This window comes from Heterodontus francisci, chromosome 11 (genome assembly GCF_036365525.1).
Source record: "Heterodontus francisci isolate sHetFra1 chromosome 11, sHetFra1.hap1, whole genome shotgun sequence".
Lineage (NCBI taxonomy): Eukaryota > Metazoa > Chordata > Chondrichthyes > Heterodontiformes > Heterodontidae > Heterodontus > Heterodontus francisci.
The window spans coordinates 22944027-22969011 of NC_090381.1; the positions used below are offsets into that span (position 1 = coordinate 22944027).

General features: G+C 42.9%; 1 protein-coding gene across 5 annotated transcripts in view; it reads right to left on the bottom strand.

The window, feature by feature from the left end:
- Nucleotides 1-24985, bottom strand: part of wdr33 (WD repeat domain 33) — a 139245-nt gene that overhangs the window by 82212 nt on the left and 32048 nt on the right. For 3 of the 5 annotated variants that reach the window (XM_068041816.1, XM_068041815.1, XM_068041819.1), the window contains exons 3-5: nucleotides 7064-7132; nucleotides 2084-2188; nucleotides 698-793 (exon numbers count right to left, since the gene is read on the bottom strand). In XM_068041816.1, coding sequence (XP_067897917.1) covers nucleotides 698-793; nucleotides 2084-2188; nucleotides 7064-7132 — 270 coding nt within the window. Of the gene's footprint in view, nucleotides 1-697; nucleotides 794-2083; nucleotides 2189-7063; nucleotides 7133-21686; nucleotides 24456-24985 lie in introns of all 5 variants that reach the window. The other 2 variants (XM_068041818.1, XM_068041817.1) reach the window with 1 other exon arrangement.

Genomic DNA, 24985 nt, shown 5'->3' on the forward strand with positions numbered 1-24985 from the left:
TAGCAATAGGGAATGTCTGGTGGAGAATGCACTCAGGGAACTTTGTAGACCTGCAGCAGACGTGCATCTCACCACAAGGCAGAACAAAGATTTTTGTCCACAAATCCCCAGATGGCAGGCTTTCAATCTCAGCTTGGACCATCAACAGGATGCACCAGGATAAGACACAGCACCTTCAAAAGAACAGGGAAAACTGGAATGAGGAAGTTCCCAGTCCTGCTGGCAAGAACAGAGTGTAACTAATTTGGCTTTGACAAAAGTTTGAGACCAGCGTCTAACTAAGTGGTCAGGATATGGCAGGTTTGAGATAGATGGGGAAAGAAAAACATCAGAAAATGGGAAAAATTACAAAATCTATGTCAGCACAGTAGCAAGTGCAATGTTACTGTAGCTCCTAAGGAATATAGCCCAGAAGCCCAATTGTACACCAGCAATAGGATACCTCCCAAAGCAAGAAAATGAAAAAGTTTCTCCCACATCCTGTAGCAACTGAATGAGCATATTAATCAATACAATCACTTTTATCTGTTGGACTTCACAGCAGGGTCTTGGTTTCAATGGTAACAATGGTGACATCAACCTGTGTGTTAAGAAATTTATCGCTACTACAAATCTGTTCTTCATTGCTGTGGCAGGACAAATGATATTCTCATCACCCCCACCTCCCCCATTGGCATTACACTGGAGATTCTCATACCTGTAAAATAGTTTCAAAGTTAAACGTGAGCCCATTCCAGAGAGTAAACTCGCCACTGGAAGCCCCGGTGACTAACCGCCTTCCTTCAGGAGTCCACTAAATACAGAACAAAAACAATTATTCATTCACTCAAACATAGTTTATTCAATACCCACAGTGTAACGAACATCTTTTACAGTCACTTCTCTGATACATAGCAGCAACAGGAACAGTTATTGCAGTTCAAGGAACACAAACATATTTTGCATCGAGCTCTTAATGAGGCTGTTAAACATTATTTTTGGGAACGTCCACATGGCATTCCCACTGACTTTGGTCAAATATGCAATTTAATGAGACCAAATTGATCTTTAAATATAGTGAAAGGTACAGAGAGGAAATCTTGTGTCACTCTTGTGGCAGCACACACAACAGTTTACACTTATATAATGCCTTTAACAGTAAAAATATCTCATGGCACTTCAAATCATCAACACTAAAACCAATCCCATGGGTGAACCAAACATGTCAGCAATAGCAGTTTACACAACAACTGCTCATTCATAGTTGCTGAAACTGGCAGCTAACAGCCAGTTTGGAACCAAAGCTTTTTTTTGCCATGTTAGTTGAAGTCAGGTGCAAAGACCCTGAACCAGGACAAGTTAAGGGACTAAAATGGAATGGAATTCCTGCTGTTCAAAACATTAAGGATCTTGATGACTCCTTCATAAACAGCACGTCTACATTGTGCACAGAAATAAAATGTTATGACCCCGAGAAATATAACAAATGACGGCATCAAAAGTAGCAAATGTGATTGAATGATAAAAGATATTTTAAAAAAGCAATAAGTGTCAAGTGTGAATAATGTCAGTGTCGGAAATAAATAACCAAGGCAAAAAGAACAGGAAGTAAATCCTAAATACATACAAAAGCGACGCTGAACTTGTACAAAGTGTTAACGAGATCATGCACATATAGATGTGTCTTAACTGGGGTCAGTATTCAGAAACAGTGGAACAGATTGAGGGGATAACAAACTTAGCTCCAGATATAAGTGGCAAAAGACGATTAAACAATTTTTATTGGATATAAATATTTGAGGGGGGAAATTGAATGGAACAGGCTTTTCCTCATTATACTTTACATTGCCAATGTTGTATAACAGCTCCACTGCAACATTTTTGAACGAGAACACACAAATGAGCCTGATTCATGTCTACCAATTCCTTCATGACAAGGAGGACTCTGAGCAGCAAATACTTTAGTCCCAAGTAGTGGCAGGGGCAGCTGACAGAATCTTGAATAGTGGTCTAATTCATATCTAATAGACCAGTCTAGCACAAATCCAAAAAATTCACAATCTATTTTAGTTCAACTCTTATTTACATTCTTTCGAGTACTTACCCTGACAACAAACACTGGACACTTCACTTTATTGGTTGAAGTTCTGACAAATTTTGTTGTTACAGCATTCATAGGATTCTGCAGCATTCCCATAGGTGGCACCAACTGGAAAACATTAAAGACACCATCAGCACCAGAGATCAAAAACTGCATCACCATCTGCATTATATGGCAAGACCAAGTAACAGCAGAAATATCAATCGAACCAAGCAATGACAAAGCTCCATAAGAAAGCTAAATCAACCAGCACCAAGAAGCCAATTAACCAAATATAAAGTCATAAACAGAAGCAAGATTACAACAAAACAACTCAACAGCACAACCAAAACAGGCCAGACCACCCCAACAATCTGACTGAGCTTAAGCCAGACCAACACAACACTGCAACCAACATAAATGAAACCAGTGCAACCATGACTGGGGCAGGTCAATGAAGAGCCATATACCTGAACTATCATCAGTAAAACAAACTCAATGGAAAAATCTTCAGACCCAACTTTCTTCTACCTGCCTCTTCCTGAAGGATTATCTCCTGGACTATTCCAATTTATTTGCTGAGGTTCAAATGCAGAGATTATCTCACTAATTGTGCCAGATTGCTCAAACGTGTGCATGTTACTTAGTTCATATTTTTACAATCTTATTTTTAATTCTTTGGGGATTGTGTACAAAGAGAGGTTATTTATGCAAAGAGACTCCTGTTGAGTTAGTCCCTGATGCGATCTGCAGCATTCCCTAATCTTCTCTCCAGTACAGCATGCCACACAAGCAATAACTACACTAAGTTTGTTCCACAGTTTCCTGAGTGATCAGAAGCCAATGACATTTTCCTGCTGAACTCCAAGTGCATTCATATCCTCTGCTCTTCCTTCAGTCTTTTTATTTTAATTCATTGACAGGATGTCAAGTTGGTGGCAAGGCCAGCATTTATTGGCCATCCCTAATTGCCCACAAGAAGGTGATGAGCCATTTTCTTCAACCGCTGCAGTCCATGTGGTGTAGGTACACTCAGTGCTGTTAAGGAAGGAGTTCTGGGATTTTGACCCAGCGACGATGGAGCAGCAATTTATTTCCAAGTCAGGAAAAGTGAGAGACTTAGAGACAAACCTGCAGGTGGTGTTCCCATGCGCCGGCTGCCCTTGTCCTTCTGGGTGGTAGAGGTTGCACGTTTAGAAGGTGCTGTCGAAGAAGCCTTGGCAAGTTACTGCAGTGCATCATGTAGATGGTACATACTGTAGCCAGGATGCACCTGTGGTGAAGGGAGTGAAAGTTTAAGGTGTTGAGATTCTTGACTGTTGTTGGAGCTGCACTCATTCAGGCAAGTGGAGAGTATTCCGTAACACTCCTAACTTGCGTGTTATAGATGATGGACAGGCTTTGGGGAGTGAGGTGGTGAGTCACTCACCACAGAATACCCAGCTTCTGACCTGCTCTTGTAGCCACAGAATTTAAGTGGCTGGTCCAGTTAAGTTTCTGGTTGATGTTGACCCTAGGATGTGGATGGTGATTTGACGCTGGTACTGCTGTTGAATTACAAGGGGAGGAGACCAGATTCTCTTTTCTTGGACAGGGTCATTATCTGACACTTATGTAGCAAGTAATATTAATGCCACACATCAGACCAAGCCTGAAAATTGTCTAGATCTTGCTGCTTGTGGGCATGGACTGCTTCATTATCTGAGGAGTTGCAACTGGAATTGAACAGAGTCAGAGTCATTTATGGCACAGGAGGTGGCCATTCAGCCCATTGGGTCCATGCCAATTCTCCCCGGAGCTATCCAGTCAATCCCCGCAGCCCTGCATGTTTATTTCCTTTAAGTGGCCATCCTATATCCTTTTGAAGTCATTGACTGTCTCCACTTCTACAACGCTTGTGGGCAGCTAGCTCTAGGTCATTACCACTCGCTGCGTAAAAAAGTTCTCTCATATTCCCCCTGCAGCCTTTGCTCAAAACTTTCAATTTGTGTCCCCTAGTCCTTGTGCCATTAGTTAATAGGAACACTTTGTCCCTGTCTAACTTACCTAAGCCTGTCATAATCTTGTACACTTCTATTAAATTTCTCCTCAATCTCCTTTGCTCGAAGGAACCTAATCTTCTAACTAAAATGCCCCAACTCTGGAACCATTCTGGTACATCGCCTCTGCACCCTCTCTCGGACCCTCACATCCTTCCTAAAGTGTGATGACCAGAACTGGATGCAATACTCTAGTTGGGGCCAACCGGAGCTTTAAAAATGTTCAACATAACTTCCCTGCTTTTGTACGCAATACCTATTTATGAAAACCCAAGATCCCATATGCTTTACGAACCACTCTCGACCTGTCCTGCCACCTACAAAGATCGAAGCACGTGCACCCCCACTTCCCTCTGTTCCTGCACACTCTTTAGATCTGTGCCATTAACTCTGTATTGCCTGTCCCTATTCCTTCTGCCAAAATGCATCATCTCATACATATCAGTATTAAATTCCATCTGCCACCTGTCTGCCCATTCTGCTAGCCTATGCCCTGTTGCAGGCAGTTCATATCATCCTCACCCTCACCGTTTGCCACACCTCCAAGTCTGGTGTTAATGTGCAAATTTTGAAATTCTACTCTGTATTTCAAGGTCCAAGGCATTTATACATAGCATAAAAAAGCAGTGGTCTCAGCACTAACTGTTGGGCAACACCATTGTCTGCCACCCTTCAGTCTGAAAAACAACCATTTACGATGACTCACTGTTTTCTGTCCTTAATCCAATTTTTTATCCAACTGGACACTGATCCGCCTATTCCATGAGCCTCAATTTTGTTAACTAGGCATTTAATGGTACCTTATCAAATGCTTTCTTAAAATCCATATAAACAACATCCACTGCATTCCTTTCATCAACCTTCTCTGTTACTTGATCAAAAAATTCTATTAAATTAGTCAAGCATGACCTACCTTTTACAACAATGTGCAATCATCAACAAATATCCCCAATTCTGACCTAATGATGACCCAATGACGGTCATTGATGACGTAGCTGAAGGTGGTTGATCCTAGGATACTGCCCTGAGGAACTCCTGCAGCAATGTCCTGGGGCTGGGATGATTAGCCTTCAACAACCGTAACCATCTTCCTTTGTGCTAGTTATGACCCCAGCCAGTGGAGAGCTCCCCCACCCCCATCACCCCACCAATTTCCATTGACTTCCATTTTACTTTAGTTCCTTGACACCATACTCAGTCAAATGCTGCCTTGATGTCAAGGGTAGTCACTCTGGAATTTAGGTCTTTGGTCCATGTTTGGATCAAGACTGTAATAAGATCTGGAGACGCATGCTCCTGGCCAAAACCAAACTGAGCATTGCTGAGCAACAGCAAGTTATTGATGAGTAAGTGCATTTGATAGTACTGTCAATGGCCCTTCCAACTTTGCTGATGGAGAGTAAGTTAATAGGGTGGTAATTGGCGAAATTGGATTTATCCTTTGTGTGGACAACACATACCTGGGCAATTTTCCACTTTGTCAGGTAGATGCCTGTGTTGTAGCTGTATTGGAACAGCTTGATTAGAGGTATGACTAGTTCTGGAGCACAAGTCTTCAGCAATAAAGCTGGGGTGTTATCAGGGCCCATAGCCTTTGCTGTAGCCAGTGCTTTCAGCCATTTCTTGATATCACGTGATAAGCGAACTGGCTGGTTTCTGTATGATGGGGAACTCAGGAGACCGGGATGGATCATCCACTAGGCACTTAAAGGCTGAAGATGGTTGCAAATGCTTTTGTACTCATATGCTGGTCTCTGCCATCATTAAGGATGTGGATGTTTATGGAACCCCCTCCTGTTAGTTGTTTAATTGTCCACCACCATTCACGATTGGATGTGGCAGGGCTGCAGAGTTTTGATCTGATTTGTTGGTTGTAGGATCGCTTAGCTCCATCTATAGCACGCAGCTTCCACTGTTTAGTATGTATGTGTTGTAGCTGCAGATTGGCAACTCATTGTTAAGTACATCTGGTGTTGCTCCTGGCAAGGTCTTCTGCACTCTGCAATGAACCAGAGTTGGTATCCTAGCTTGATAACAGTAGTGAGGGATATGCCAGGCCATGAGGTTACAGATTGTGGGGAATACAATTCTGCTGTTGCAGATGGCTCACAGAACCTCATGGATGCCCAGTTTTAAGTTGCTGGATCTGTCCTGAATCTCTTCCATTTATAATAGTGATCATGTCACATGGCTATGGAGGGTGTCCTCAGTCTGATGACGTTTATTCGTCTCCACAATGACTGTGTGGTGGTCACACTTATCATTACCATCGTGGACACATGCAGCTGCAACAGGCATATTAGGAAGGATAAGGTCAAGTAGGTTATTCTCTCAGGTGATTCTCTCACCACCTGCCGGAAGCCCAGTCTGGCATCTATGTCCTTCGGGACTCAGCCATTAGCGGCACTACTGCACCTGGTGATGGACGTTGAAGTCCCCCACTCAAGAGTATATTGTGCCCTTGGTCTCTTCAGTGCTTCTTCCAAGGGTTGTTCAACATTAAGCAGTACTGATTCATCAGCTGAAGGAGAGCAGCAGGAGGAAAGCAACAGGTTTCCTTGCCCATGTTTGACCAGATGTCATGATTCATGTCTGTCTCTCTGATATACTTTAATCTAAGCTGCATTCTTCCTTTACTTCAATCTAACTCCAAGCTAGTTACCCGAAGAGTGCCTCAGTTTGATTTATTTGCCATCAGGAGAATTTTTGCGAAGTAATTTATTTAGGTTACATACACAAACAGAGCCATATTCATGAAATAAAAGTTCATTACAAGCAGCATTCAGCTGTTCTAGCATCAAAGATACAAAAATATACAAAAATATAGTACAAATATCATTGCCTCTAATAAAGAACCTAACTAAAATGACAAAGAGCACTACCGGCAAAACCAAGCCACCCAACAGGAGCAGCATATTAAATTAGTACAGGGGAATTTACAAAACTTTCTCTTTGAGATGCTTACATCATTATAATAAGCTGAATCAGGCTGGATTGCTCGAAGGTCTCTGTGATCTCTCTGCCAAACTCGATTCTAAAATTGAAGAAGAAAATAATGAGCAAATGAAGAACCAAGCAAGAAAAACTATTAACATACTCATTAGGTGCTTTAAAAGGCAGAGTGCACAAATTACTGATCTTACCCACAATACTTTATCATCACACTCAGCATTAAATGATGCATTAACACCAATATCGGTAAAGCAGCTTTCTTGGATTTTTATCCTTAACAGCAGTGTATGAATGACCCTAGTTCTATATTTATATACTGTTTTCAGCATTCCCATTTTTCCCACAGTACTAATGTTAATTCCCAATACTTCGTCCTGCCTGAAGACAAGGCACACTATATGATAGATGCCTCTCATTCTTAAACTATTTCAGCACCAACACTTATTCCAATTTGAGAGCTTTCACTTATTATTATATTTTGGCAGATTGGAGGAACATATAGCCTCCAAAGTAATGTTAAAAGTAATACCATAGAGCCGTTCCATTCAGTGTTGCAAAGATACTTCTCAACGTGCTTAGAACAAAAAGATGTGCTTATCTCGGTGTACTTTATTTCTGAATTCCAATGGTTTACACCTCTTCGTTCTAGCTGATGGAGTCTAAAGTGCGTTTTTAAAAAAACGAAATTTTCTGTGATTTAATCATAATCCCCAAGCCACACAGAGTGGTAGTGAGCTTGGGCCCAAGTGATCTGTATCAAGCTCCCTTGACTCTGGAGCAAGTGTCATCCTAGAGTAAAATCTCAGCCCCCAGTGTTCACTATGGAGCTATTCCAGGAAAAGGTGGTACATTCTGGTCAGCAACATCACTAGAGGCCCAACAGTAAGTGAGACTGACTCACGGTCTTGAGCCAGCAACAAAAAAAATGTCTACTTAAATGGAAAGAACAAAATTCATCACTCCTAAATTTTCCATTCTGATTGTGTTAATGGGATGAAAAACGGTTTTGCAGTTTCTCAATCTAATGCAACAGTGAGGTATTGAAATTTCGAAACAAGGAAGGTGCTTGTTATTTTCCGAACTAGCTGATCTCAAGGCAGGTGCTATCAGGTGCATTAGAACGGTTTCATTGCTCCTGCATTTGGAGGGGTGGAGGAGGTCTTCACTATTGAGGATACAAGTAACATCCCAGTATTAGCTGTAGGTCAGGAAATGGAAGGGAGGGAGGAACTCAAGAAAATTACAACCACCAGGGAAGTGGCACTGAACAAATTGTTGGAGCTGCGTACCCGGGTACTGATGGACTTCATCCAAGGGTCTTAAAAGAAGTGGCTATTGAGATAGTTTATGCGTTAGTTTTAATTTTCCAAAATTCCCTAGATTTGGGAAAGGTTCTGTTAGATTGGAAAATAGCGAAAGTAACACCTTTATTCAAAAAGGGAGGGAGACAGAAAGCAGGAAGCTACAGGCCAGTTCGCTTAACATCTGTTTTAGGGAAAATGTTAGAAGCTATTATTACAGATGTTACAGCAGGGCATTTGGAAAAATTCAAGGTAATCAGGCAGAGTCAACATGGTTTTGTGAAAGGGAAATCATTTTAAGCAATTTATTGGAGTTCTTTGAGGCAGTTACACGTGCTGTGGATAAAGGGGAACCAGTGGATGCATTGTACTTAGATTTCCAGAAGGCATTTGATAAGGTGCCACATCAAAGGTTATTGCAGAAAATAAAATCTCATGGTACAGGGGGTAACATATTGGCATGGATAGAAGATTGGCTAACTAACAAGAAACAGAGTAGGCATAAATGGGTCATTTTCTGGTTAGCAAGATGTAACAAGTGATGTGCCACAAGGATCTGTGCTGGGGTCTCAATATTTTACAATTTATATAGATGACTTAGATGAAGGGATGATGGTTGCTAAACTTGCTGATAACACAAAGATAGGTAGGAAATTAACTTCTGAACAGGACAGAAGGTGGCTACAAAGGGATATAGATAGGTTAAGTGAGTTGGCAAAGACCTGGCAAATGGGAGCATAATGTGGGAAAGTGGGAAACTGTCCACTTTGGCAGGAATAAAAAAGCATATTATCTAAATGGTGAGAAATTGCAGAGCTCTGAAATGCAGAGGGATCTGGGTGTCCTAGTGCATGAATTACAAAATGTTAGTATGCAGGTCAACTACATAATTAGGAAAGCTAATAGAATGTTATTGTTTATCGCAAGGGGAATAGAATACAAAAGTAGGGAGGTTATGCTTCAGCTACACAGGGCATTGGTGAGACCACATCTGGAATACTGTGTACAGAACTGATCTCCTTATTTAAGGAAGGATGTAAATGTGTTGGAGGCAGTACAGAGAAGGTTTACTCGACTAATACCTGGAACGGGTGGGCTGTTTTATGAGGAAAGAATGGACAGGCTAGGCTTGTATCCGCTGGAATTTAGACGAATAAGAGGCAACTTGATTGAAATATACAAGATCCTGAGAATTCAACACCCACCCCCCTGCTCTCATGCCCACATCTCTGTCCTGGGATTGCTGCAGTGTTCCAGTGAACAATGCTTTGTCTTTCACCACATTAGTTATTCTCTGTGACCTTGCCCTGTCAACACCTCTTTTGTTATCTCTTGCCCCACCCCCGCTTTACTTGCTTAAAACATTTTACATTTCTAATATTTGCCAGTTCTGATGAAGGGTCACTGACCTGAAACGTTAACTCTGTTTCTCTCTCCACAAATGCTGCCAGACCTGCTGAGCATTTCCAGCATTTCTTGTTTTTATTTCAGATTTCCAGCATCTGCAGGATTTTGCTTTTATATGAAGATCCTGAGGGGTCTTGACAGGGTATATGTGGAAAGGATGTTTCCGCTTGTGGGAGAATCTAAAACTAGGAATCACTGTTTAAGACATAGATGAGGAGACATTTTTTTCCTCTGAGGGTCGTGAGTCTTGGGAATTTTCTTCCTCAAAAAGCGGTGGAAGTAGAGTCTTTGAATATTTTTAAGGCAGAGGTAGATAGATTCTTGATAAGCAAGGGGGTGGAAGGTTATTGGGGATAGGTGAAAATGTGGAGTAATCAGTTCAGCCATGAACTTATTGAATGGCGGAGCAGGATCGAAGGACCAAGTGACCTACTCCTGCTCCTAATTCGTATGTATGTTCGTATATGGAGAGGGTGAGTGAGGAAGAGAGATAGAAAAAGGGAATCAAACATTCCCTCCCTGATTGCGGTCCTTGGATCCTTGTTGGACAGTGTGGATGTTAGACACTTTTGGGCTCATTGGCTGACTTCACATTTTTCTCTTTCTTATGGCTGATGTAGATGTAGACAGAGAAAACTATAATTTTATATTCAGGTGGTTAAGACTGATAATTGCATCAAGAGGAGCGAAGTGGATTGTTGTGATGCCTCTCTCATACATGTGAATCGGGCATTGGGGTCATTATATAATCCACTGTCCTGGGTGAGCACAGTTTTCAGTTGTGCATCAAGTTTTCACATCTGCCATGGTTTGTGCAGATGTGGTTTAGGGTTACCCATGAGCTTCACAGAAGATCAAACTCAGGGATCTTCTGCATCTGATCTTTTTTATTCATTTTTGGATGTGAGCGTTGCTGACAAGGCAAGCATTTATTGCCCATCCCTAATTGTCCTCGAGATGATGGTGAACTGCCTTCTTGAACCGCTGAAGTCCGTGTGGTGTAGGTATACCCACACGGGAATTGTTGGGAATGGAGTACCAGGATTTTGACTCAGCGACAGTAAAGGAACAGCGATATAATTCCAATTTAGGATGATGTATGGCTTGGAGGAGAACTTGCAGGCAGTGATGTTCCCATGGATCTGTTGCCTTTGTTTTTCTAGTTGGTAGAGGCCGCAAGTTTGGAAGGTGCGTTTGCTGAGTTGCTTTCATGAGCTGTTTATGACTTCTTGGGAACTCCATTTGGTTTTCCAAGCTTCATCAGGGTTAAAGTCACATTGTTAAAGGTTAAGCGTGTGGGTCCAAAAGGGCTTGCGCGACTTCAAGCGGAGTTTAGGGACCTTGTTGAGGCCTTGGTAGATGGGGAGACGTTCATCTTCCTGGAGGCTTGAAGCATCGCAGCGAATAGATGGGGGAGTGATGTGTGACCAGCACAGCAGCCAGAGTGTTGGAGTCAACTTGAGGATTCCAGTGATATACCGGATTGCAGTATTCAATTGGACATCAAGTGTGGCTACTTCTGGTCCAGACCTGTGCTTCAGCTAGACAGTACACAAGGGCCATCACCGATGGCCAAAGCACTGATGCTGCTGTTCCCCAGCTTGTGCTTGCCAGTTTCCGCACCAAGGTGACCCTCGTCTTCGTTTTGGTGGCTGTTTTCTTCAGGCCGTCGTAAAAGGCTAGTATGAGGTCTAGCTCCACTCCGAAATAAGTCAGAGTGGGTCATGTCATACAGTATTGTTGCAGGTGGTCACTTTCAGGGTGCGCTTAGCGTTCCTGTTATCTAGATGGAATGCAGTGACAGTTGTTTTGTGGGGGCTTGACTTGAGCTTCCATTTCCAGAAATTCTTCTTTGACTTTCAGGTTTCGTACAAGATGGGCACAATGTTGTTGAAGGTGGCTGCTTGCGTTGCCAGGACAAGGCACCCCCATATGCAGATTTGCACTTCGCTGGCAGCATGTTGCCCAAGGAGGCATTGAAAAGCGTCAGCGGGAATATGGAGCCTTGTGGCAGGATGTTATTGAGGAACAGGGCGAGCTGACTGTCACACAAGTGAGCACTTAGCTGGCTATTTTCAGCAGCGTCCATTGCAGGTGCAGTGTTTTGAGGCAGGGGATGATTCTTGCAAGTTTTAGCATTAGTCCTTTAATCGAGACCTTGTTATAGGCTGATAACGTGTTTACAAAAGCTGCAGAAGTCTTCAACTTTTCTGAAATCCGACCTCAATGAGTGTTGCAAAGGCGAAAAGCTGGTCGCAGTTGCCAGAATCCCGCTTATTCTGCAGGGATCAATGACTCGACAAGAGGGCTGATTCTCGGGAAGATATGTTCCAGGAGTTTATAGGTCATCCAGAGCGAAAGCCGACACCGCTGCCATCTGGACGCTTGTACAATGCCACAAGCTAGAACATAGATTTTTAACTGCCATTCTCCATGTGATGAGTCATTATGGTTGAAATGTTAAGTAGGAAGGAGCGGAATGGAGCCTACAAGGTTAACTACAGAAGATGAAAAAACAGAAGAGCACAGCAGCAACTCAGACCATCCCAGGCTACAGCTTGGAAGTAGTTCTCTTATCTACTCTCTTGCTGCAGATAGTAAAAGAGAGAAGGAAAATATCTTGGATAGACAAAGGAAATATTAATCTGAATGGGTCAGATTAAATCTGCAGTGCTAAGTGATGACGGTTTTAAACTGCTCCCCTAAAATGAGGAAAAACTGAACAGTTGATCTATTTAAGATACACCATATCTCAAATACATGATTAGAGAAAGGTCAAATCAAGAAAGTCAGAACTTCATACAATGATACAGCACAGAAGGCTGTTTGGCCCATCATGAGTGTGCTGGCTCTTGTAAAGATTTTCCAATTAGTCCCCTGCCCTTTCCCCACTTCAAGTGTTTATCCAATTCCCTTTCGAAAGTTATTATTGAATCGGTTTCAGGCACTGCATTCCAGATCACAACACACTAGAAAAAATTCTCAACTTGCCTCTGCTTCTTTTGCCAATCATCTTAAATCTGTGTCCTCTGGTTATTGCCTTTAGCCACTGGGACAGTTCCTAATTATTTACTATTATAAACCCTTCATGACTTTGAACAGTTCTCTTAAATCTTCTTTGCTCTTAGGGAAACAACCCTGATTTATTTAGTCCCTTTGTTTAACTGAAGTCCCACATCCCTGACAGAATTGTAGAAAATCTCCTCTGCACTCCCTCCAAGGCCTTGGAATCCTTCCTTTTTGTGCACATGACAGCCTGGTTCTGCACGTAGCTGCTTTGCAGAACAGAGTATAGTTAGACAGGGTGGTACAATGGTCTTGAGCATTCCCCTTCCACCCTGGAGCCTGGGTTTGAATCAAGTTCACCGCGACTGAATGGAAGTAACCAATCCGCTGGTATAAAAGGTGTGAACTAAGTAGGTCTGTTGTAGGTCCTAATAAAGTTTCATACAGAACTACCAATAAATTGGCAGACCACAAGGAAGGCTGATGTGGTAAATGTCATACTGATAGTCGTGAGTAGTCTTTTCAAGTTAGGTAAGGTAAAATGAAATTTTACTATGCATCTATCTTGCGCTCATGAAGAGTGCACACGGACCAGTGCAGAGAACTGTATCCTGAATCTAATCCTCTCTACGCTAGAGCTGGAAGTTTCTGATGTTATGAACACAAGTATCCAAAGTGTTAGTGAGTGTCCTAGTACTGACATGATCATCACAAATAATTCTAAAACAGGGCACTGACAGCTGGAGCAAGGCACAAGCTCAAGTGTTCCTCACTTAAGACTAAAAGTAGTTGTCTTTCTATTCTTACCACTAGGATACAGAGACTATGATAGATATGTCACTCGGAAATAAAATATGAGTGTGACTTCTAACCATTGGATGCAAGATATCAACTAGTTAACTATGTGTGCCTCTTCCATCCCAGAATAACCAAAAAAGTTGTGTGAACAATACCACAAAAAAAGAATAGGAGTACTAGCTGCTGGAGGAACCAATCTACACTTTAGCCTTTTGAAAGAACCGTTTGCTTATTAAAGACATGAAATTAGAGAAAAGGATGTACTTATCTGTCCAGTAGAGATGCTGTTTGTGCAACTGACATGAATTTGATATAGGCCATGAAGAAACTGCTGACACCCATTTCAGTTACTTTTTTAAAGATAGGAGACAACCTCAAAGTTAGGTCCCAAACAGGCTCCACCAAATCCCCACACTGATCTGGATAGAAGTGCTAATGGAAGGAATATCTCCTTTTTGGCATTCAGCAAAAACAAGCACCTCCAAGTATAGCACAAACTAGAAACTTGAGTATCTACTGTAACTCACCACCTTCAAGAACAATTAGGGATGGGCACCAAATTCTAGCCTTGACAGCAACGCCCACATCCCATGGAATGAATTTAAAAAACCTCAATAAAGTGCCTTTTCTGTGTTGGTATGCAGTGCATATTGCAATTCAAATCATTCATGTTCAACTAAAGTCAACACAAATGTCGGCAGAAGAGAAGCAGTTCTCAAATATGCAATGGCCTGTGAATGTACAATGTTTTCTATAAATAGAGAGGTTTCTGACAAAATTATGAAAGGCAAAACAATATTGCAGACTTACTCAAAGTTAAAGCTATTAGGTTATCAATAACATCGGCACAGGAAATGGATATGGCCACATAGTATGTGAAAATAAAACATTAGCAGCAACAAAAATTGGAATAGAAATAAGTAGGCCACAAGTAGAAATAAATGATGCATGGGATGGCAACCACAGTGATACTGAACACTGGATCATTCAGCAGCAGAGTGAGGAGATGCAGATTTGATCTCCACTCTGCTCAAACCAAATTGAGAAATCCCAGACTGGTTTCAGTATCCCCATGAATAGGGCAGGGTAGTCCAGTCTCAGCAGTATTTCATGCCTTACAGTGACCATCCCCAAGAGTAGGCTGCCTGCCCACTGAACAGAAGCACAAAACTAGGCAGACTGAAGATCAGGGATAACCTATCTGGGTCACATCATCAGTTTGGCAGGAGGAAATGGTAATCTAAAGCAGAGTATAAGTATACATAGAAGAGGGGAATGGCCATGATTATAAAAGTTTAACCAAACAGATACTGGAGAAAATATTTCAGAATTACAATCATAAGGCATAACTTTAAGCCCCAAAAAGGAGGGAGACTGGTTCGAGTAGTGGCTTAAGTGTTAAAAATTAACAGGAAACCAAACCGCCTCGATCCTACGCACTTCCAGGTTTGAGAGAGACGGGATGAGGGTCATGCAACTAACCCACTCTCAGGAGGCTCTCAGTCACTGGAATCTTTTAAGGAGTCTGCTTGTCTCCATTTTTACAATGTTAAATACTTTTGTCCAGGTTTCTGGGAAAAACAACTTCCTCCCCACCCTCCCGAACAATCACTGACCCTCTTTCTATCACTAACTCCATCACAAGCCCACCGCTCACCTCTCCCCACACTGCCCCCAACCACTAAACCGACCTATTCCTGGGCTGCGGCCCTGTGCCACAGGATTCCCCCACATGAAATACAGCCAAGCCTGTCAATCAGTTTGGCTTCCAGGTGCAGAATCTGTTTAAAACTCATGCCATGGAGCTAAAACTCCACAGCATTCCAGGGAACGCAGACTTTTGGGTTGCCTGATCATAATTCCTCCCCCAACCCGAGAGAATTTTGGGGCCAAAGACTCTTACAGCACACAAGAGGCAGCCATTAAGCTCACTCTACCCCACTGTATACACATTGTTCAACACACAGCACAATCAGGCTTAATTGCTTTGTGAAATACAGGACAAATAATTATCCACTAGACAATAAGGATTCTCGCAGGATTTAAAACAAGATAATGATTCCTGCATGTACAGGATAACCAGTTGCATGAAGATGAGAAATCTTGTAATTACAATGTAACTTAATTCACTAGGAAAGTGAAGGTTCCTGTATCCTGACTGCACCAAGAAATGGATTTCTGTCCTTCCAGGAACTATCTGTAGACTTACTACTGAGGACTCAGTTGGAATATTGTATCCAATTCTGGGCTCCACACTTTAGGAAGGATGTCAAGGGCTATGGGAAAAGTGTGGAAAATGGGACTATTGCCTAGCTCTTTCAGAAAGGCTGCATAGGCACGATGAGCCGATTTGCCTCTTTATGTGCTATACGATTCGATGGTTTTGTGGCATAGATGCGAGGCCTACAGAAAACCATTACAGATACTGTGTTCAGAAATAACACAAACCCTTCAATTCCAATGAATCACTTTTTGAAAGCGAAATCTGTTATGTAGGCAAATGCAGCTACCAATTTGCACAAGGCAAGATCCCAGAAATTGCAAATTAGATAAGTAACTGGTTACAAAAGCAAAATGCTGGAAGGTTGAACTTAAAAACAGAAACTACACAGGTCAGGCAGCAGCTGTGGAGAAACTGAGTTAACATTTCAACAACTTTAACAGCAAAATGCCCCAAAGTACTTAAGAGTGTTATCAAACAAAACTTAACACCGATCCACATAAGAAGATATTAGGAAAAACGTGGTCAGAGGTAGGATCTTGAGGAGGATCTTAAAAAGGAGGAGACACTGAGATTGAGAGGCAGTGAGGCTGAGGTTGAAAATCCCAAACCTTAGGCCCCAGGCAGCCGAAGATACAGTCGCCAACAGTAGAGCAGTTAAAATTGGGGATGCGCAACAGCCCACAATTGGAGGAGTACAAAAACCTCAAGACAGTTGCAGGGCTGGAAAAGGTTGGAGATAGAGGGGGTCAGGGAAAGAGGGATTTGAAAACAAGGCTAAGAATTTTTAAATCGGGGCATTACTGGACCAGGAGCCAATTTAGGTCAGCAAGCATAGGGGTAATGGCTGAAAGGGGCTTGGTGCAAGTTAGGATGCGGGCAACAGATTCGTGGATGAGCTGAAGTTTATGAAGAACGTTAGATGGAAGACTGGGCAGGAAAGCATTGGAATAGTCAAGTACAGAGGTAACAAAGATATGGATGACAGTTTCAGCAGCAGATAAGCTCAGGTAGGAAGGAAGTCGGGCGATGTTACAGAGGTGGAAGTAGGCAGTCTTGACAATGCAGCAGATATATGGTTAAAAGCTCAGCTCAGGGTCAAATAGGATGCCAAGGTTGCAAACAGTCTAGTTGAGCCTCACAGCGACCAGGCAGAGGATTGGAGTCAGTGGCTAGGGAACGGAGATTCCAGCAGGGACCAAGGACACTGGCTTTGGTCTTCCCAATATTTAGTTGGGAGGAAATTTCGACTCATCCAAGACTGGATGTTGGACAAGCAGTATAACAAATTAGAAACAGTACAGAAATGGTGGTAAGACAACGCTGAAGCTGACAACCATCCAGGCTAAAGTAGCCCGCTTGATTGGCACTCCATCCACCATTGGCGCAAAGTGTGTACCATCTACAAAATGCACTGCAGAAACTTGCCAAGCCTCCTTCAACAGCACCTTTCAAGCCCATGACCTCTACCACCTAGAAGGACAAGGAGCAGATGCATGGAAATACCACCTGCAAATACCCCTCCAGGTCACACACCACCCCGACATGGAACTATATTGCTATTCCTTCACTGTCACTGGATCAAAAATCCTGGAACTCTCTTCCCAATAGCACTGTGGGTGTATTTACACATGGACTGCAGCAGTTCAAGAAGGCAGATCACCACCAACTTTTCATGGGCAATTAGGGATGGGCAACAAATGCTGGTCTTGCCAGCGATGCCCACATCCCATGAAAGAATTTTTTTTTTTTTTTAAAAAGACCCAGGTGTCATCAGCAGACATGCGGTACCAGACGATTTTTTTCCGCATGATGTCACTGACAGGCAGCACTTAAATGAAAAACAGCAGGAGGCCAAGAACATATCAGTAAAAAAACTCCAATGGTAACTGAGCAGGAGCGGAAAGAGAAGCCATTGCAGCTGATTATCAAATCATAGCCAGACAGTTAAGTATAAAGCCAGGAAAGGGCATTCCCATCCAGCTGGACAACGGAAGGGAGGCATGGGAGGAGGGTGGTGTGGTCAACCATCGCAAAGGCTGCAGAAAGGTCAAGGAGGGATAGTTCACCAGAGTTATAGTTCTGACCTTTGTCAGAATTGAAAGAAATTAGAGCTCTAACAATTTTTAAGCAAGTGTAACACGTGAGGGGAGCAGGAGGGGAGGGAAGAACAAAAGGGAAGCTTCATGGTAGGGTGGGAAGCAGCAAAGGGATTATGAAGTAAGCAAAAGGGTGGGGTTGTAGTGGGACAAGAAACAAAAGGTGGGTGTGGAAGAGCTGTAAATGGCAACAGCAGGACCATTACCAGCAACAGCTGTCCAAAAAAATAGCAAGTTTTTATTGACCTGTGTTACTGAAATCACTGTTGAGTGCCTGATAAAAAGATCAGACGCTGTTCCTCCAGCTTCCATTGAGCTTTATTGGAACAGCATAGGAGGCAGAGACAGGAAAAGACTTGCATTTATATAGTGCTTTTCATAGCCACTGAATGTCTCAAAGCACTTTACAGCCAAAAAAGTACCTTTGAAGTGTTGTCATGTAGGAAACGCAGCCAATTTGCATACAGCAAGCTCCCACAAACAACAATGTGACGGTGACCAGACAATCTGTTTGTGTTGTCATTTGAGGGATTAATATTGGTCAGGACACTGGGGAAAACTCCCCTGCTGTTAGGAACATAGGAGCAGGAGTAGGTCATTCAGCCCATTGAGACTGCTCCACCATTCGACACGATCTTGGCTGATCATATACTTCAATGCCTTTTCCCCACACTGTTCTTCAAAATAGTGCCATAGGATCTTTTATGTCCACCTGAGTGGGCAGATGGGGCCCTCAGTTTAACGTCTCATCCAAAAGACGACACCTGTAACAGTGCCACACTCCCCCAGTACTGTGCTACATTGTCAGCCTTGGTTTTTATGCTCATGACCTGGAGCGGGACTTGAACCCAGACCCTCAAGACTCAGAGGTGAGAGTACTACCAAAGAAGCCACAGTTTCCAGAGACATCAGAGGGAGTAAGACAGAGAACTAAAATGGCAAGTGACCACAAGCTCAAGGTCACACTTGCTGACTGAATGGAGGTTTTATTTTATTTATTTATTTATTTTGAGATACAGCATTGAAACAGGCCCTTCGGCCCACCGAGTCTGTGCCGACCATCAACCACCCATTTATACTAATCCTATATTAATCCCATATTTCTACCACATCCCCAAATTCCCTACCACCTACCTATATTAGGGGCAATTTATAATGGCCAATTTACCTATCAACCTGCTAGTCTTTGGCTGTGGGAGGAAACCGGAGCACCCAGCAAAAACCCACGCAGTCACAGGGAGAACTTGCAAACTCCACACAGGCAGTACCCAGAATTGAACCCGGGTCGCTGGAGCTGTGACGCTGCGGTGCTAACTAGTGCGCCCCCCCCTCAGTGATCACCCAATTTGCATTGGTTCTCGCCAATGTTCATCGTGAGCAGCAAATACAGTATACTAAACTGAAATAAGTACAAGCAAATTACTGTTTCACCTGGAAGGAGTGTTTGGGACCCTGAATGGTGGGAAGTTGTGAAACGGGAGGTGTTTCATTTCCTGTGCTTGCACGTGAAGATGCCATGGGGAAAAAGGCTGGTGTAGAAATGGAGAGTGAACGGTTTCTTCGGAATGCTGAAAGGGAAGAGAATGGATTTGATGGTGGTATCAGGCTGAAGGTGGCAAAGGATGATCCACGGAATGTGGAAACTGGTGGGGGGGTAAGTTAAGGACAAGGGATACCTATCATGGAAGATGGCGAAGGCACGAGGGCACAGTCATGAGCCCTGTCCACCATGGTGGAGGGAAATCCTTCATTGAGGATAAAGACATTTCAGGAGCACTGGAGGAGAAAGTGTCATTGTCAGTACCGATGCAACGAAGACACTGGGAGAATGAAATAGAGTCCTTACGGGAAGCAAAATAGGTAGAAGTGTAACCAAGGTAGCCATGGGCTTTTAGTAGATACTTGTTGACAGCCTATCCGTAGGAAGGGAAGAGTCAGAGATGGACCGTATGAAGGCGAGGAAGGGACGGAAATCGGAAGTAGAGTTGATACAATTTTCCAGGAAGTAGCAGCAGTATAGTCATCAATGTACCAGAAACAGATTTGAGGGAGGGAGACAGAGTAGGACTGAACAAAGCATGCTTCATGCATCCCACGAAAAGGTAGTCATAGCTAGGTCACACACTGGTACACTTAAAAACATTTCTTATTTGGAGGAAGTGAATAACGTCAAAAGGACAAGTTGTTCAATGCAAGAACAAGTTCAGCCATGCAGAGGAGCGTGGTGGAGGATAAGGATTGGCTGGGCCTCCATTCAAGTAGCAGAGGAGCCAAAGGCTGCCCTGGTGCGGTTGAAGGTGTAGAGGGACAGGACGTCCATGACGCAGGAGAGACAGTTAGGCCCAGGAAACTAGCGCAAGGTGTTGGAAGAATCATGGATACAGGTCGAAAGACATTGGACAAGGGAAGAAATCAAGAGTCGAAATAAAAAATAAGCTCCTTGGGGCGAGAACATACTGAAATAATGGGTCGACCGAGCAGTCCTGTTTGTGGGGCCTTTGAATGGAGCTGGAAGCAAGTTGTGCAGAGTTGGAATGATTACGAAGTTGGAGGTTGTGGGAAGATCTCCAGAAGAGGTCAGTGAAAGTCGGTAAAAGGGATGAAGCTGAGGCCTTGTCTGAGGACTGAGTATCTGAGGTCCACAGAAGGGATAGTGAAAACAGAGCAAAGTACGAAATTGGAAGGAGAAATGAAGGTGAGAGGAATGTGAGGGAAAGGAGGTTCCAGAGTGTCGTTGGTCTCCAAGAGTTGCTGAAGCTGAAGTAAAAATAAGTTTTCTGTTAAAGGGCTATTCGTGGTGAAAGATGAAATGGAACTGTGGACAACAGCTCTGAAAGGGAGAGAGTCAGTGCTGAAGAGAAAAGGTCATGAGCATGCAGGTGGCATCGCAATGCTTTAAGTGGTGGGTTAAAGAACTGGTTAATCTGTTTTAGTGGCGTTAGCTGAGTGAGGAATGTTGAGCCAGGACATTGGGAGAGCTCCCAACTACATCTTTGAATAGTATGTTTGGATTTTTGCACTTTGAAAATACTTTTGCAACACCAAAGCTGGGCTCCAACGGCTTATTCATCCACTTGGAAAAAGCTTTGCATTTATATAGCACCTTTTATAACTGTATGGCATCCCGACGCACTTTACAGCCAAATGACTACTTTGGAAGTGTAGTCACTGTTGTAATGTAGGAAAAGGGGTAGCTAGTTTGAGCATAGCAAGGTCCCTCAAACAGTAGTATGATAATGACTAAATAATATGTTTTAGTGATGTTGATTGATGGATAAGTATTAGTCATGACATCAAAGAAAACTCCCCTGCCTGCACTTCTTCAAAATGGTTCCATGCGATCTTTTACATCCACCTGAGTTTTTAATGTCTTATCTGGAAGAAGGCATTTGTAACACAGCTCTCCCTCAGTACTGCAGGGCTCTGGAGTGGAGTGTCAGCCTAGATTTTTGTGCTCAAGTCCCTGAAGTAGGACCCAACACTACACTGACAGGTGCATTTTTGTCTGCAAAATAAGTTTGTAAAACTGCTTCAAAGGTGTACATAAGTGCATAAATATGGTTCTTTATGTTCAGTTCGTACTGTATTCCCCATTCAAAAGAACTGGCAGCATTGTGTCAATTCACAAAACTCACCAGTCTCAATATCATGAGTTCTGTGCACTTCATTCACAGCTGGATATTGAGGCATTTGGGTGGTCTGTAGTGTCAACTCTTCATCTAAGCTGTATAGCAAAAAGCAAGTCACATGTGACAATTCTAATTATTTTGAGATACATATTCCGGCCGGTAAACTGTCACATACTTGTGTTGGAATTTCCCATTGTCTTCGTTATCTGCATTTCCTCCAACTCAACTACATCTCCTTATTGGCTGTGTTCAGTCAGCCTATTCACACGAGATCAATCTAATTCAAAGTTTGTGCTTGAAATCCTTTGCATGTGAACATCTAATATGCATCAAAAGAAACTAAAGAATTTTTAAAACTTGTCACAGAACATAAATTACTTTTATCCCCCTTCTGCACATTTAATTAGCCACTTAAAAAATTAGAAATTAAATGATGAATACAAATGAGTGCATCTGGTTTCAACTAGAAAATCAGACACTCAAAAGGTATACAAGATCCTGAACATGATCATGAAAGGTGAGCCTGAAACAATAGTGAAACAGGTTCAGGGGAGTGCACGGCCCTTTTAAGTATTTTTGTTCATTCATGGGATGTGTGTATCGCTGGCAAGGCCAGCATTTATTTCCCATCCCTAACTGCCCTTGTGGTGGTGAGCCCCCTTATTCAACCACTTCAGTGGTACACCGACAATGCCATTAAGGAGGGAATTTCATGATTTTGACCCAGTGAAGAGATGGCGATAATGTTTCCAAGTCAGGATAGTGTGCGACTTGGAGGGGAACTTACAGTTGGTGGTGTTCCCATGCACCTGCTGCCCTCGTTCTTCGAAGTGGTAGAGGTCATGGGTTTCAGAGGTACTGTCGACAAAGCTTGGCGAGTTGCTGCAGTGCATCTTCTAGATGCTACACACTGCAGCCACGGTGTTGGAGAAAGTGAATGTTCCATGTGGTGTATGGAGTGCCAGTCAAGTAGGCTTTGTCTTGTATAGTGTCGAGCTTCTTCAATGTTGGAGCTGCCTTCATCTAAGCAAGTGGAGAATATTCCATCACATTCCCAACTTGTGCTTTATAGATGGTGGAAGGCTTTGGAGAGCTAGGTAAGTTACACGCTGCAGATTACCTAGCCTCTGACCCGCTCTTGTAGCCACAGTATTAATATGGCTGGTCCAGTCAAGTTTCTGGTCAATGGTGACTCCAAGGATGTAGATGGTGGGAAATTCCACAACGGCAATGTCGTTGAATGACATGGGGAGGTGGTTAAACTCTCTCGCTGTAGAGTCATCGCCTGGCCATTATGTGGCCATTACTTGCCATTTATCAGTCCAAACCTAAGTGTTGTTCAAGTCTTTCTGGAGGCACAGAATGCTTTATTAGGAGTTGCAAATAGAACTGACCACTGTTCAGTGACCATCCCCAATTCTGACCTTATAAGGGAGGGAAGGTCACTGATGACGCAGCTGAAGATGTTTTCTAGACACTGCTCTGAGGAACTCCTGTAGTGATATCCTGGAGCTGAGATGATTGGCCATCAAGAAGCACAACCATTTTCCATTGTGCTTGGTATGACTCCAGCCAGTAGAGAGCTTCCCCCCAACCGATTCCCAGAGACTTCATTTTGCTAGGGCTCCTTGATGCCAACTCAGTCAAATGCTGCCTCGACATCAAAGGCAGTCACTCTCGCCTCAAGTCTGGAATTTGACCCCTTCACCCATGCTTGAACCAAGGCTGTAATGAGGTCTGGAACAGAGTGGTCCTGGCAGAACCCAAACTGAGCAGATTATTGGTGAATAAGTGTCACTTGATAGCACTGCCAACAAATCCTTCCATCACTGAGAGTAGGCTGATGGGGCAGTAATTGGCCAGATTAGATATGTCTTGCTTTGTGGGGATAGGAAATACGTGGGCAATTTTCCACTTGTCAGGTAGATGCTGTACTAGAACACTTGGCTAGATGCCTGGCTAGTTCTGGAGCACAAGTCTTCATCCCTGCAGTTGGGATATTATTGAAGCCCACGACCTTTGCTGCACCCAGTGCACTCAGCTATTTCTTGATACCACATGGAGCGAATCAAACTGCCTGAAGACTGGCATCTGAGAATTGGGACCTCAGGAGGAGACAGAGATGGATCATCCACTCAGTGCTTCTGGCTGAAGGTGGCTGCAAACACTTGAGCCTCATCTTTTGCACTCACTTGCTGTCCACTACTATTCACGACTGGATGGAGAAGGACTGCAGAGTATTAATCTGATCTATTCATTGTTTGTTAGTCGGTTATTTTAAGAAACTGTTGGGACAGCTGAAATTAGTTGCTAGGAAGGGTGATTAGAAGCCATGAAATTAACAAGTAGGACTGGTATTCTGTGAGGAGGAGATCAAATAGTCTAAATGATTTTCCTCAGGCAAATTTATCTTTTTTCCCCTCCATGATCTTTAAGTGGAACTGCTATTTAAGAAAAACAGAACACCTTGGAATTGCGAAATCAGGGAGAAAACAAATCAATAAAAGTAAAGAATGTATAAGTGTGATCATCTGGATTTTTCTTGTTGCATTGCTATTCAGACTGTGCCTGCTCAAGAGTTTAAAATGGGGCCTTTATATCGCATCAAAGCAAACAGGAGCTATTTGGAATAGCTGTTGTTCAGAACTATTATGAACTTACCAACAACTTGCTTACAATCTGAAAAGGCAGATATTGAATAAATCTTGGTAGATAAAAATAAATGTTCCTGAGGGGACGGTGCCTGTTTTATCTACCTCCCTCTTCTGTCTGTATATAATTGTAGCATGTAGCTGTTACATATTCTAATATCATTCTGTTCATCTGTTAATTTCACTTAAAAAAACATGGTTAGAAACTGAAAACAGTGAAAAGGCACAACTTCTTCCAAAATCCTGGCACATGGTCATGAGTGGTTGGTTCCAGTCCCTCTTTGGATTGTGTTCTGAAAGTTAGAATTCAAAACATGATGCCAGCGCAGAAAGTGTTGAGCACAAAAAATAATTGCCAAAGACAGACTTATACAACTCTGCATAAAATATGCTGCAATTGCATTAACACTGTGAATATATCTAGTTACACCACATTTCTGTTCATTATCACAGAAAGTTCATGGTTTGTGTTATGAAAATATCAAATCAATTATCTTATCAGTTCTAATAATGAACTTCTGGCTCGTGTGCTAATTATAGAATCATACAGGATAGAAGGGGGCCTTTTGGCCCATCATGCCAAAGGGTTATCCAATTATTCACACTTCCCTGCTCTTTGCCCATAGCCCTGCAAGACCTCAGGCCTTTTCCATAGGTAGATCCACGAAAAGGACAGGGAGGAGCGGCAAGTGTCCAGGTCTACAACCACCAATGCCAGTATCCTATGTGAATGGAGCATTGTGCACCTAACAATGCCATGCCAGCCTTCCTCCAAGAAACTGGTGTTTATTTAATTCAGATAGGAAGCAGCCTTAATGTTCAT